General features: G+C 26.4%; 1 protein-coding gene across 3 annotated transcripts in view; it reads left to right on the plus strand.

Moving 5' to 3' along the window:
• The window catches only part of LOC145840571 (spectrin beta chain, non-erythrocytic 1-like), a 63,995-nt gene that overhangs the window by 19,023 nt on the left and 29,142 nt on the right, over window positions 1–15,830 (plus strand). For all 3 annotated transcript variants that reach the window (XM_082947872.1, XM_082947875.1, XM_082947873.1), the window contains 11 exons: window positions 1,411–1,655; window positions 2,885–3,085; window positions 3,539–3,658; window positions 4,161–4,214; window positions 4,406–4,536; window positions 4,995–5,125; window positions 6,617–6,746; window positions 6,890–7,112; window positions 10,920–11,117; window positions 11,340–11,459; window positions 11,652–11,849. In XM_082947872.1, the coding sequence (XP_082803998.1) occupies window positions 1,411–1,655; window positions 2,885–3,085; window positions 3,539–3,658; window positions 4,161–4,214; window positions 4,406–4,536; window positions 4,995–5,125; window positions 6,617–6,746; window positions 6,890–7,112; window positions 10,920–11,117; window positions 11,340–11,459; window positions 11,652–11,849 (1,751 nt within the window). The remainder of the gene's footprint in view (window positions 1–1,410; window positions 1,656–2,884; window positions 3,086–3,538; window positions 3,659–4,160; window positions 4,215–4,405; window positions 4,537–4,994; window positions 5,126–6,616; window positions 6,747–6,889; window positions 7,113–10,919; window positions 11,118–11,339; window positions 11,460–11,651; window positions 11,850–15,830) is intronic.

Below are 15,830 nucleotides of genomic sequence, written 5' to 3' on the forward strand. Positions count from 1 at the left end.
AAAAGTGAATTTAAGTAATAGAGTAAGAAAAAATGCTTGACTTGTACTTAGTTCTAAATTGATGAAGTTAAGTAAGTAGTTTGGACGTCTCAATTAATTTGATTAAGTATGGTCCAGCTGTTGTTGGCGATCGGAATGCTGATAACAGTTGTTACTCAACTATTGAATGTATGGCTAAAATAAACTATATGAACTTTGTAGACAAATTAATAGTTGTGTATTACTTGAATCAAACAGTTTAGAGCTTAGCTTGACGGATAACATATAAAGCATAATATTTTTTAGTCAGTAGAGTTTCTATTATAATTCGATTTTTCTCTAAAGTTTTTAGTTATTATTTGCGTTCATGATTTTAAATTATTAAAGATTTTAAAAACTTCATACATACTGTTATGTTAGTATATTTAATTTAAACTGATTTCGCGCTAGTTTATTTATGTTTAATATTAATAAAAATTCTAATTTCAGTCAAAACTTTTGAACAATGTCTAAAATTAAAATGATATTAACAAAATTTAAAAATAATGGTTTCCTTTTTGTTTGTATTTTAGAGTTAACTAAATTGTTTTAAGTCAAGTTACGTTTTTAAACGTTTTTACCACTAATTCTTTTTTTCATAAAAAGCGACTTATTTGATCAAAGCTGTTTTTATATTTCACACGATTTACATTAAAGAAAATGTTTGCTTTTTGCCTGTATTCTATTCTTTTGTTCTATATGAAAAATACTGTTTTAAAAAACGGAAGCATTTTAGTCTCATTGTATTACTACAGTTTAGGTTATATTTGTTATATTTTTGTTTGTAAAAGGAAAAAACTAAGTAAATAAGTTTTCTAAAAGATTGTATTAGTTTTAATAACTAATTTTCATACTTACATAAAATGTTATTTATTATAAATAGTAGTTGAAGTTGTAGTAATTATTTCAAAATTTGTTTAATATAATGTATGTTTAAAACAATAAATATACTCCAAAATTTATTAGTATCTCAAAAATGACTAACTCTATATGTTTAGTATTAGTGCTTTGTATAATTAGTAAGAAATGTATACAATAAAAAAATGTAAAAAAAATATAGTGTTAAGCAACTAATTTTTTTTTCATTAGCTTAGTTTTACTGAGTTTTATTTTTAGTTTCTTCTCGATTTTTTTAACGTTTGTTATAGTTACTCATTATTACCGTTTCACACACTTGGAACTAAGAAAAAAAATATTTGCTGAACCAATAGAAATGAAATTAATTTACTTCTTCATTTGAATTTGAATTTGTTTGATTTTGAATTTTTTGCTGAGACATTGTGTACAATATCTTAATGATTATAATTTTTTAGATGATTTTTTAGTTATTTAAAAATGTTTTGGTAAAAATTTAATTAATGCAACTTTTAAAAGTTCGATTTTTTTTACTAGGTTATCGTGCTTGTGACACTAAAGTAGTTGAAGACAAGGTGGATTCTTTGAAGTATGCTTTTTATGAGCTGCAAGGTATATCTAAAAAACGACATGAGCAACTTGAAGAGTCTCGTAAACTTTATTTGTTTTTTGACACTTGTGCTGAAGAAGACGACTGGCTTGAAGAACAGGTGCAGCAAGTGAATTCCCAAGACTGCGGGAAAGATCTGGCTAGCACTTTGTCGCTCGTCACGAAACACAGTGTTGGTTTAAAAAATATGATGAAATAATGTATGAAAATTTATTATCCAAAATATTAATAGGTAGTTTTAGTATATAAATAGTTAACATTCACATAGAAATTGTTCTCCCTCACTTAGTTTTGTAAAACTGTTTGTAGTTATTTTATTAAAGTGTAGTTTTAATTCATTTTTATCGTTGGTTTATTTTAGTTTGATTTCAATCTAATAAGTTTTATTAGTACAGTACTAAGTTCTACAGTGTAAGCACTTAGTTAGTTTCTACATTCGATTATTACGTCCTTTTATATTTTAAAACATTAAACTACAGTATAATTTTATTCCAATTTCTATTCAGTTTAATTTAGTAAGATACAATTTTTGACAAGACTTACTACGAGAGATCTCAAATAAATTTAAGGAAAAATTGAAATGTGTTTTGTTATAAAAAAAAAACTTAAGTCCTTGAACTTTTGAAAGATGTTAAATGTTATTATTACTACCTTTTTTAAAATGTTAGTTATTAACAAGGTTTTCTAACGAAATTTAATGTAAAAGAATAATTACAAAACAACAAAAACTGTTTCAAATTATCCAAAGGTTTTGTAAAATTTTAAACTAGCCATATGAGTTTCTAGTCAGCTAAGCTAAAAAAAGTCAACTTAGCTAAAAAAAGTCTAGTCACCTTCTAGTCAGCAAAGCTAAAAAAGGTTAAAATCGTTATATATAAAAATTGTGGTTCTTACAAAACTTAACAAGTGATGAACATAGTTTTCTAACAAAGTAACATAGTAATTGAAAATAGTTTTTTGTTAAATGTGTTAATAATTTAAAAATGTTTTATTGTTTTTTTTAATAAGGATTTTAAGATAGTTGATGTGTAAAAAATTCAACATGTACACAAAACTTTTGTTATTGTTTGAAATTATAGTCTAACACCTTAAATGATGAACTTAAAAGCTATAATTGTTTGTTACTTTTTCACTTCTGCGTTTTAGTCAAGGTTACTAAAAGACAAAGCATTAAAGTTATGAGTGTTATTGATAAGTTAAGTATTTCTTAACATAAAAAAAAGTAAAGTGCTTTTATTTTGTGAATTTTATTTTATTTTGTTATACATTAAAACAAAGTTTTAAGGTTAATGTATATAAAGCTATATGTAAAAACTCTATTGTGATGTTACATTAGCAGATACACTAAATAATTCTGTGGAGTCAATATTTATTTACGACAGTACTTTTGTGTTTTAATAGACTATGCGAGATGAAATCCGTGGACGAAAAAATAGGCTGGATAAAGTTGTAGTCGATGGAAAAGATTTAATTAACACTGGTCATACTGCTTTAAACCAAATACAACAAAAAATAGAGGACTTGCAAGCAAAATTTGAGTGTTTAGAAAGTTTGGCTTCAGATCGTGCTAATAGTCTTGAACAACGTAAATACTTCTACCAGGTTTTTATATATTTATTTTAGATTACTTTTAAATATTCACATCAGCTTTAAAGTGTAATTTTGTAAAAAAAACAAGTTATATTGTAATTAAACATACGTTTAAGTAAATATTTATCTAAAGTTATAGTTTTTTTTTATTCTAACCTATTTAGATGTTGTTTAAAAAAAGTTTGAATGCGTTTTCAATTCTATCTTAATTACAAATATTAGTTTTACTCTATACATTTAATTTACATAAAACATATTTAGATGAAAACAGTTACCATAGAATTTGTAACTCATTATCTTGACAATTCTTACTAGAAGAAATAGATCTTTAATATCTGAAAAAAAAGTTAATTTTATAGGAACTTTTGTGTTCACATAATAAAATATAATAAACATAATAAATAACTTTAAAATATTCTATAAGCAACATATTGTAAATTAAAATAAATACTTGTTACTTTAAAGTTTCTTGCCGATTTGGATGATGAAATGACATCTTTGAAAGATGTAAGAAATATTATATCCAATGACGATTTGCCACGTGATGAACTGTCTGTAAAAAACCTGCTTAACAAACATAAACAGGTTGATTCTGAACACTAATATTATTATTATTATTATTATTATTATTATTATTATTATTATTATTATTATTATTATTATTATTATTATTATTATTATTATTATTATTATTATTATTATTATTATTATATTTTTATTATTGTTATTATTATTATATTTTTATTATTATTATTATTATTATTATTATATTTTATTATTATTATATTTTATTATTATTATTATATTTTATTATTATATTTTTATTATCATTGTTTATATAATTGTTACTATTGATATTACTATTATTATTACTATTATTATTTTTTTAATGATATTGTAGTTTGCTTCAATTTAGACAAAAAAAATTTCTCATTTTAAGTATCCTTAAGGAAACAAATTAGAATTTATTTTGACACATTATTACAAACAATACAATGTTTCATTCTTATATTAAATATAAGAGATCATCAGTTATTTAAATAATTGTTATTCAAATAGAACATGTATTTAATTTTAATTGTTTTAGATTGAGTTAGATCTGGAAAATCACGCCAAGGCGATAAATTTATTGAAAGAACAAGTTAGTTGTTTTTAAATAATGTTATTGAGTTTTTGAAAATATAATTACTAGATGCGTATGTTTAAGTTTAATTTTGCTCTTTTGTAATAATAAATTGTTGTGGTATTTCTTTAGCATTGAAAAAATATTTTTTTAGCTTGTTTTTAAATAAGTGAAATAATGTTATTTTGGTCTACATATATTTTTTGCAGGCTTCCAAACTTAATTTAGACGACATTGAAGATAAACATTTAATTGATAAAAAGTTGAAGGACCTGAAAATTCAGTACGATGACATTTTAAAACTTGCTGATGTAAAGAAAAATAAACTTCTCGATATAAAGTAAATACCAAGTAATTAGTAGGTATAATATAAGTTCAGTTTATAGTTGATTTGTTTTAGAATTAAATTATTTTGTTGCATAAAAACATCCTCAGAAAACGAGTATTAAAATTATATTTTAATGTTATTAACCTTAGAGTGAATATTAACAACAGTCAATACAAACTTTATTTGTTTTAATACGAGCATTTATATTTAAAAACATATTTGCAATTATTGAAAAAAAATTGTTCTCATCTTAAAATTTATTTTTCAATTACTTTAACTTTTACTTTGTTAGATTCCTAAATCACTTATATAGTTGGTTCTTTTATCCATTGTCGATTTGTATATATTTTATGTTAATTAGGTTATTTTTTATTAAATGACAGAAGTAACTTAGTTTAAGCTGGTACACAGAACACTTCTATTTATTGTGTTAAAGTGTTAAATTGATTTATATTTGATTAATATTTTAGAGCTCTTTTAAATTTCCTAAAAGAATCAGATGTTTTGGAGAATTGGATTGATGAAAAAGAGCAACTGTTGATCTCAATGAAAGTTCCTGAAAACATTGAAGATCAAAAACTTATTCTACATAGATATGAAGGTTAAAATGTTTTCAGATAGATAAAATTTTGTCGTAAAGTCCTTACGGATAATATAAGAGTTTTATTATTTTTTGGACTACTCTAGATTATACTAAAGTATCTAGTAAATGGATAAAGTTTACGATATTTAAAAAGTTTTCACATGGAAATAAATCTTATAAATTTATTAAAAAAATTATCAACACAAGTTTCATTATTATTAATTATTAGTATTTTCAACTTTGGACTGTCAAAACAGTATAATAATTTGAAACATAAGTGTATTGAAATCAAAACGTTGAAAAGTTTATAAAAAATAGAATAATTATAATCAAGAGCTAGGTTCGATTTAAAGTTTAAATAAATGTTAATGCTAGACAAGCATTACTGTTTAATTTTAAATATAACATATTAAAAATTATATTTAAACGAATCAACGATAAAATCTTACAATATTAAAATAAACTTTTTAAGTATTTAAGAAAACAATTATTATGAAACTACTTGTCTAAAAAACGAGCTTTTTCTACTAAACTGGGCTTTAATGATTTAATACCTTCTCAGCTCGCATTAAGATAAAACAAGTTCTTCTCCTTGTAGTTACTGGCACACTCGTGATTGTCTATTAAATGTTGTCTAATCCCTTAAAAATATTTTTCTCTGATTTTTCGATAGACCCTTAAATTTTTTTTTTTTAGTTTTTATATTTATTTAGTTTTTGTCAAGAATAGTAGTTCCACCTCGTTCTAGTCTTACTGTGAAACTTTAAAACTGTGTTCAGTTCAGATGGTAAAAGTTAAAAAAAAAACATTAAAAAGTAAGACTTATGTTTATTTCAAATAATAATTTATACAAAACTTACTTTTTTAAATCAAACTTTAAAAAAAGTTTTTTAGGTAAAAAGCATATAAAAAAAAATAATACAGCTTATTTATGCGAAATACATCAAAAAAGGATTGTTTTAAATTTATAAGCATAACTTTTAAAGAACTTTTTGACTATGATATAGTTTATTAATATAAAATAAAAATGCACAATATTTAATTATCGGATATTCTGTCCCTTTCTAATTATAAGTCAATAAATTTTAGTTATTATAGTATAAAATTAAAACAGAATAGCAATATTTTTTGTTGTTTTATCGACATAGGAAAATATTTTATCGTAAAATGTTTATAAATTGTTTAAATCTTGTTAGTACAAAAGAAATAGTTATGTAAAAACTAAGAAATATAGTTTTTAAAAATTGTAATAAAACAAGACTGGGTTAGAAAACTTTATAGTTTCTAAAGTATTTTTTTTGTTATTTTTATTTCAATTTGTTATACATTAAAAGCACATTAAAAAATAAAATATATACTGTAACTTATAGCTAAATATTAAAAATGGTAAACTTGTAATAAATATAAAAATATAGTTGACTTAAGAAATAGGTTATAGACCTCGTTTGAAATTTTAGGATTAATAGTTGTGTGTATTTTATTAAATTAAAGGTTGAATTTTTTTTTCAGCATTTCAGAATGATATAAATAAACATGCACCTGTTGTTGCATTAGTAAACAAGTTGGCTCGGCATTTAAATAAAGAATCACATCCAAACTCTGATGAAATCAATGAAAAGTTAAATAAAGTTAATAAAAAGTTAGACTTTTATAATTTCAGTAGACTTAATTTACTTTGATGTTCCGATTTAAATTAAAGTTTTACAATTGTCTTGTCGATAAATAGTTTTAGGTTTTTTACGTAGTTTTTGTTTATTTTTTTAATCGAAAATTACTTCAAAGGTGGAGTAATTTAAGGGATAGTAAAGACTTATACTTCGATAAACTCAAGCTAGCTGAAAGTCTTCAAGGTTTTAACAAAGATTGTGAAGAAGTGGAGGTATGGATGAAAGAAAAATCTGACTTGCTTAAAGAAGATGCTAATGTTGAACAACTTGACATGAATGGTATCCTTACGCTCCAAAGAAAGCTATCAACTACTGAAAGAGACTTAACAGCTATACAGGTCTTTGTTAAAAAACTTACTTTTGAAATTAAGTTGTTTACTTAACAACCTAATAAAACAGTTTTATATATAGTTGTGTAATTGTTGTTAATTAATTTTTAGCAACAAAAGTTATAAACTAAAGGAATTTGGTATGAAGTTGTTGTGCTTGAGGGTTAAAAGAAGGTATTGTGGTATGAGTTCATTCTGCGTGCGCTTACTTATTTAGTTATATTTTGTTATTAAATATGAAACTTTTAATACGGTTGGTTTAGACATATATTTTATTAACACAAACTAAAGCAACTGCAGATTAAATAAAAAAGTTTGTGATATACTGCCCAACAAATAACAGCTAAATAAAACTTGTAAGCAATACACACAAATAATACAAACAAAGTAACTAACAAGAGTTGTTTCCAACCTTAGTAACAAAAAGATATAAGCAATAACTTCTATGAATTAAGCAGCTCTTTAACAAAGTACCATTTAAATATTATAACTCAGCCTTACTAAATTTCTTCGAAATCTGCGCTTTACAGAATATCTTATCAACTGAGCCTAACAAGCTGAACCGCTTTCAAACGGGCTGGCTTACAAACTGAACAAAAAGTAAATTTTTTATATGGCAGTAAAAAATTGTTTCCTTTTTTAGCATACATATTTATTTGAGAACAACTTGATTATTTACGAACGTTTAAGACGTCTACGACAAAACACAATAATACTTTATATTCATATACTTGGGACACATTCAACATCCACCCAGTCAAATTCGAGAACTGCTTACCGATCGAGGGTAAGGGTCAGGGGTAACAGTTATAATGAAAAATAAATAGGAAATTAAAAAAAAAATGAAAAAATATATATATAATAAATTAATAGATAACAAAAATATTTTAAAAAATTGGGTGGATTTTGAACGCGGGTGGATTTTGATAGTATACCATATATTTAACCAAATTTAATATTTTATTATAAATCTAAAAAGTATCCTTTTATCCAGTAACGTTTTTGTGTAACATTACAACAGTAAAACAAAAAAGTATGTCTATTTTTTCATGTATATTTTTTGTGCTTAAGTTTAGCGTGGTATTTAAAAGATGAAAATTACAATTTAAAGTCTATCCCTTAAACAAATCCACTAAAATAAATTTAGCTGACAAATTAGATTTTATTTGTTTTTAGTCTTCAAAAACGTTCTGAAATGCTATAACTATAGTTTTTTAATATGCATTTCAAACTAGTGATCTACCGGATCTGGATATAATTTTCGAATTAATATATGGTTGGATCCGGATCTATTTTTTATTTTAAGAAGTGGCCGGATCCTAAATTTTTTAAGTTTTATGTAGTTTCAATAGAGAACAAACTTATAAAATTTAATTATTATAATACCATTAATTAGTAAAAATTGTTTAATACGAAAATTTGTTAAAAAAACACAATGTTATTTATTGTCTAAATATTTTATTTAAACACTAGAAAAGAGAACGTTGTAAAAAAAAATTACCTATACGAAATCTCAGTTTAAATATTAAATTTCAAGCTACTTATACGACTAAACTTGAATTTTGTACCTTGTATGACGTAAAACAAAAAGAAATTAAACGTTACAACGCTTTAAAGTATAACCAACATTAGTAATTTTTTAATGATAAGCTTTACATTATACATATATTTGCAAAAGTTCGAACTATAAGGTGAACAATAACTTCTTTAGCAAATTTTTACATATATAAAAGTAAGTAATTAAGCTACAAAGAAACCTATTCTTATTTTTTAGGTTGTGATTAATAAATAAAAGTGTGTTGCGGGTTTTTTTGAGGTAATAGATTTCGCTTTTGTTCGTACAAGTTACCAGCTTCTGAAAATAACCTTTCAGAATAAAAGAAGATGGTTGTCCCGAAAGGTACCTTCTTGCAAAGATGTTTGTATTTTTTGTTGTTTGAGTTCCACTAAGACAAGACTTGAGCCTCTTTAATTTTTTTTAGCAGATAAAGTTTCTTCTGCCAAAAAAAACTTAATTTCTGTCTTAATATCTTGATAAACTGAATCTTGTTGCTCACTTTTGTGAGTGTTTGCACTTGTTTCCGATTTAGATGTAAAGAAAAACGACAAAAAAATTTGGGAACATAAATTTTAGGTAGTTGAGCTTTTTATTTATTAGGGGTATTAGAGGAACTTGACCTCCTTGACCAGTCTCACGACAACTATGCTTTTTTTACTTTTGATTTCAGTAGCCTTACAAACTTCTGTTTGAGATTAGCAGGGAGAAATTCAAGTCTATACCGTGGATCAACAGCTGTTTAGAGTAAAAAAAAAAGTCGTTATCATTAAGGTTTGTTTGTGTGCTTTTATTAGTAGTATAAAACCTTCTTTTAAAATTTTCTTCTATATTTTCTGCCAAGGTTGCTAAGGTTGTAAAACAATTTTGACCTAGTAAGCTATTAGCTTTATGATGGAAAATTTTTTATTTTTACATTTTTACATGCTACATGGGGGATTCCACTTCTCATCAATGCGTTGTTTATACTACACTGCTGCGTTACTATGTAAAAAGGCTCTAGCAGTTCATTAAGGAGGCTTTTAAGTTTCCATTAATCAGCTGTAAGAATATTTTCGGGTTTAAATTTCTTCTTAGCCACGTAGTTCTGGACACTTATTTTTAATTTTTCTATTCTTTTCACCATAGGGTAGGTTAAGTTTCACCTTGTTTCAACATCTTGCACAAGTAGCAAGTCTTTTTGCATTGTCACTGATGAACCTAAAGTGACCTGAATTTTTTCGTATTTTCTCGCACGCTGTACAAGAATGATTAAAAAAGGCCAACAGTTTGACGGGTTTGGCTATTCACACACTTATGTTATTTCGAGTCTGTTTCGCTTGACTTATTTTATACATATTAAATATTCAAAACACAATAATCTAAGTATATAAAACTGAAAGAAGCTGCTCGTGAAAAACAAAGTCTTTCCAAACTTAGTGGATTTGAATCCGGCCTAATCTCAGCTAGGATCCGGCCGGATCCAAGCAAAAAATGGCCGGATCCGGTAGATCACTATTTCAAACCAATTTAAACTGTTAATAATATTTTATATTTTTATTAAAACTGTAAAAAAAGTTTCAAGTTTCATACTAGATATTTTAGTATGGTGATTTCTAACTCAAATTTATGAAGATATTAACTATTGATTAAATACTTTATTACTTTAAATGTCGTATACATATTAGTGTGAAAGTTAAATAAAAAATGTTTCTTTTATTTTTTGTTCAGACTTACATATACTGATATAGAAAACTTCCAAAATGAATTAGTCTTTATTTTTAGTACTATATTTATGATTATTAAAGCTAGGTTTCTTATATTGTAGTTTATATTAAGTTTAAAATATATGTGTTATTGTATAATTCTGTTTGTTTTAATTTATCTTTAAATGACTTGTTTATGCTACTATTTTAATGTAGATTGTTGGACATAAATTACTATCGAAAACTGTAAAACCGAGTCAAAAACAAAGTTTCATTATCCATCTTTTCTGACAGATTGTAATTTTTTAATTTATTGAGGCAAATGCAGATAAAATAAAAAGTTTGAAAACAGATTGTCAAATAAAACATAAACCATTCAATAGTTCTATTTTAGCTTTCGTTTTATATCAATACTTTCTATGAATTACGACGTATTCAAATAAAAAAATAATGTACATACAAATTTTTATCATAATTTTTTTTAACATGTTTATTAAGTAATGTATTGACCTTTTTTCTGAAATAATAAATACAATATAATGACCTTTTTTTCTGAAACAATAAATTTGTCTTAAGTCTAAAATGGATGAATTGGCTTTGCGACGAGATAAGCTAATTGAGGAACATCCAGATGATAAAGAAAATATAGAAAAAGATTATGATAGACTCATGGAAGATTGGAAAAATTTGCAAAACACGCTAAAACAAAAAGAAGAAAAGCTAGGAGAAGCTGGTGATCTTCAAAAGTTTTTTAAGGATCTTGATATTTTTCAGGTATTTGAAAATATATTTTTATATAACCTTGATCTAAGAAGTACTGACTAATGTTATCTGTTAAGTTTGGTTATTTTCATACAAAATTTTTCTTGCTTTCTTTCTTTTAAACCTATTAATTTGTTAAGGATGATAAATTGAAAATTTAAATGTTCTGAAAACAATGTATTTTTGTTTTGAAATGTAAAAAAATCTGAATTTTAAACTAACTTTTAAATGCAGATATGGTTGACAAATACCCAAAAATCAATAGCTAATGAAGAAATACCACAATCTGTTAATGAAGCTGACAAGTTGCTTGAACAACATCAAGCAATTGAAATTGAAATCTCAAACTATAAAGTTTTTTATTATGCATAATACTTTTAAAATGTTTATTATGAAAAGCTACTTTGAGTAATTTGAAATGTAGTCCTAATGCTACAATTTCTTTAAAAACTTAGGTTTCAATTCTTTGAAATTAGACTATAATATATTACTTTTGAAATTTCTTAAAATAGTTAAAAAAGTAAATAATAGTACGTGCATATTTAGGACGACTATGAAAAACTTAAGAAGTTGGGAAATAAAATAACCGAAGGCAATGAAGACGATCCACAGTTTATGTTTCTCAGTCAAAGATTGTTGGCATTAGAAGAAGGTTGGCAGGATCTCAAAAAAATGTGGGAAAGCAGAAACGATGCTCTGATCGAAGCAAAGCAGTATCAAGAGTTCGCCAGTAGTTGCACACACGTTTGTTTGATTATTTAGTTGGCTTTTAAAATTTTTCTTTTGTTTATCAAATTTAATAGCCTTAATTTGTTTGACGTTTATGAATTCTATAAAAGTATGATATATTTAGATGTGAAACTTAAAATGAAAAAACGACAGAACACTAGTACTCGTTTATACTTTATTTTTTTTATACTTTGTTGTTGTTATGGTTTTTACTACATATTTGGTAAGAGACTTATTTTATTTTAATAGCACTTTCGGCGTACTTATATTTTTCAGTAATTATTGCACTTCTGTAAAAAAATCTTAAGTAATACTAAAATTCTTTTTTAAATACACACAGTTATTTAAGTTATTATTCTACTTCAACGTACATTGTAGTAGTATAGGTTCTAGGACACTTTGATAGAATAAAAATAAACAAAGTTAATAAAAAACAGGTAATTTAAAAACACTATCTTTACAACATTTTAGTTTTTCATACAAACTTGCTTTTTTCATACAGTTTAATGCATATCTAAATTAGTGATGTACCGGACCCGGATCCGGACTTTTTTTTCAAATTAGAATCCGGCCGGAACCGGATTCGGACTTTTTTTTCATATCAAGATCCGGCCGGATCCGGATACCAGACAAAAATGGCAATATCCGGCCGGATCCGGACCCGGATAGTTAGTCCGGTACATCACTAGTTTTCACATAAAAAGTAGAGCCTACATTTGTAGTTTCAAAATTTCATTTGTATAAAAGCTAAAAAAACTATGAATACTTTAAATTTAGTATAAGAAAAATTGATAGAAAGATAAAGTACATCACAGAAACAATATCTGGTAGCTAAGATTAAAATCTATTAAATAAGATTAACTTGTAAAAATCAAGGAGGACCCCCCCTAAAACCTTACCAATCTAAAATCAATTAAAATCAAGTTTTTGAACAAAATTAACTAGAAAATCACAAAATATTAAAAACTGGATCAGCTTAAACTCATTCAAAATCTAAAAGAAAACTAGCCTGAGTTTTTCAAAAAAAATTTAAACTAGCCTAACAACTTGGTAGTAAAGTTTTTAATTTTACTACTTAAGTAAAGAGTTGCATTTCTAAAATGTTTATTTTATAGTTTAAATGTAAACAAATGTAAATTAGTCACCTGTTCAAAATGAGCCAATCACGGTAGGTGTTTAATTTTAACTGACGAAAATGAATCTTTTTAATTTACAAAGGGTTTGTTTTTGAAAAAATACTTTTCTGTATGCTCTTTTTTACAACTAGATCCGAATTGGCCGGATCTCTGTTAGGATCCGGCCGGAACTGGATCCGGACTTTTTTTTCAAATCAGGATCCGGTCGGAACCGGATCTGCATTTTTTTTTCAAATTAGAATCCGGCCGGATCCGGACTTTTTTTTCATATCAAGATCCGGTCGGATTCGGACCCGGATAGTGAGTCCGGTACATCACTTATCTAAATAAGCTTTTATACTTGTTTTTTTTGTACAATTTTTATTTTTGTATTAAATTAAGTATTCAATGATAAATTTTTAAAATTTTATTACAATACAATGTTTCACTCGTTTAAAAAAAAAAAAAAAAAACGAGATCTTCAGTTGTTTAAAATCTTATTCAAATAGAATATTTAAATATTAGAATATTCTATTTGAATAAGATTTTAAACAACTGAAGATCTCGATTTTTTTTTTTTTTTTTTTAAACGAGTGAAACATTGTTTTGTAATAAAATTTTAAAAATTTATCATTGAATCATTCTCCTTTTTAAGTCGAGAACTTTGATTGCAACCTTTAAAGCAAAAAGTACGCGTTAAATTAAGTATGACAAATAATAAAAGGCCCGCTATCAGCCGGTATCGGCTATGCGTAATTGTGCATAGAGAACAAAATTAAATGATAATAATAATATCAAAAGCACAGAGCTGCAATAAATATAACAAACATATAATAAATAAAAATAGATAAAATTCATTTTGGTACTCATATGTTCATCTTCTTCGGTTTCTAAGTATTATTTTTCCCTTTTTTTTAGTCTTTTGTGTTCAGTAGATCTCCATTTGGTGCGGTCATTTTCAAGCAAGTCTAACTCATCAGTTTTTATTTAAGCTTTTTAGGTCGTGCTTGCAGACATCCTTAGAACATAATTTTGGACGACCTCGGTTTCGTTAACCAGCGACCAAATGGCCATGTAACAGAGACTTATGGATTCACTTAGAATCCATCCTTAGTACATGACCGAGCCAGCGAAGCCTACGCTGACTGAGGGTAAAGTACATTGTGGTAAGACTAGTACATCTCAACACTTCCTCGTTGGTGATCTTTTGTTGCCTTGCAATTCTAAGGATGCTAAGAAGGCATCGTAGGTGAAAGGTATTTATTTTCTTCTCTTGCACGCTAGACATCGTCCATGTTTCACTACCGTATAGCAGAGTACTGCATACACAGGAACGATAAATGTTAGCCTTTGTGCAAATGCTTAACTTTTGGTTATCCCAAATTCTTAAAGCGAGCGAAAGTGCCTGAGCCTCACCAATGCGACTAATTATTTCTGTGTCCAATGATGCGTTTGACGCAACATTGAGCCAAGATATACAAAGCTTTTTTACATTTTCGATATCCTTGTCATTAATTTTGGTTGACGGTAAAACATTTGTTCCTTGACTTAAAACTTGAGTCTTCTTAAGACTTATAGTAAGGCCGAAATCCCATCATGCTAATGAAAACTGACTCAATTTGCAGGTCTTGTGCAGAGTGTGCCATGAATGTAGCATCATCAGTAAAGAGAACATTACGTATTGTGACAACCTTCAGATTTCGCTTTGCTCTTGGACTTGCAAGATTGAAAAGTCGTCCATGAGTTCTTGTATGGAGCTTAAGGGCATAGGGGGGAGTAAACACCCTTTTTTGGTTTTTGATCTTATTTCATATAGTTTTTACTAAGCTACAAAATGCTTTTTACATTTTTAAAAAATTCAAAATGATTTTTTAGATATAGCCGGTCAAAGTCGGAGGCAGCAATAGGTTACTTATGGGAGACGCAAACTAAAACGGCAAATATAGACTATTTCACTAAAAATCTATCTTCTCCTACGTTTTTTTAGATAACTACCTCAAAGTTTCAGGACGTGTTCCTTGATATATTTAGAAAATTCTTTCTGAAGGAATTAAAAAAAATTATAAAATAAAATTTTGTAACAAATAAACAAAAAAAAACAGTTTTTTTTTGTTTTTTTGTTACAAAATTTTATTTTATAATTTTTTTTAAATCTGTTCCGACAGAATTTTTAAACATTGCAAGGAACATTTCTTGAAAGTTTGAGGTAGTTTTCTCAAAAAACGTAGGAGGAGATATATTTTTATGATTTCTAGTTATTTGCCGTTTTAGTTTGCGCCTCCCATAAAGACCCTATTGTTGCCTCCGATTTTGACCGGCTATATCTCAAAAATTATTTTGAATTTTTTAAATCTGTAAAAAGCATCTTGTAGCTTATTAAAAATTATACAAAATAAGATCAAAAACCAAAAAAGGGTGTTTACCCCTTATGCCCCTAATACCAGTTGTTGATGAACCAACAGCAATGAAAAGAAGATTCCAAACAGAGTTGGAGCAAGTACGCAGCTTTGCTTTTTCCCACTTTTGATTTTAAATGAATCAAAAACACTACCATCATATTTGGTGGTTGACCTTGTGTTTGTGTAAAAAGACTTTTAATAAATTTAAAAGACATCTTAAGCAGTATAGCAAATAATCCTTCTGTACTCACTAAGTCAAAGGCTTTATTTAGGTCAATAAATGTGATGTATAAAAGCATGTTCTGTTCATTACATTTCTCTTCAAACTGGCGTACAGAAGATATCATGTCAGTGGTAGATCGTTTAGACCTAAGTCCACATTGAGACTTGGGTATACTCTTTCAGCCAGCTTCTGGAGTTGAGGAAAAATTAATCTTGCAAAAGATTTACCAGCAATCGCAAGAAGAGAAATTCCTCGTAAA

The sequence above is a fragment of the Thalia democratica genome, chromosome 7, assembly GCF_965202585.1.
Source record: "Thalia democratica chromosome 7, ktThaDemo2.hap1.1, whole genome shotgun sequence".
In the NCBI taxonomy this organism is placed as follows: domain Eukaryota; kingdom Metazoa; phylum Chordata; class Thaliacea; order Salpida; family Salpidae; genus Thalia; species Thalia democratica.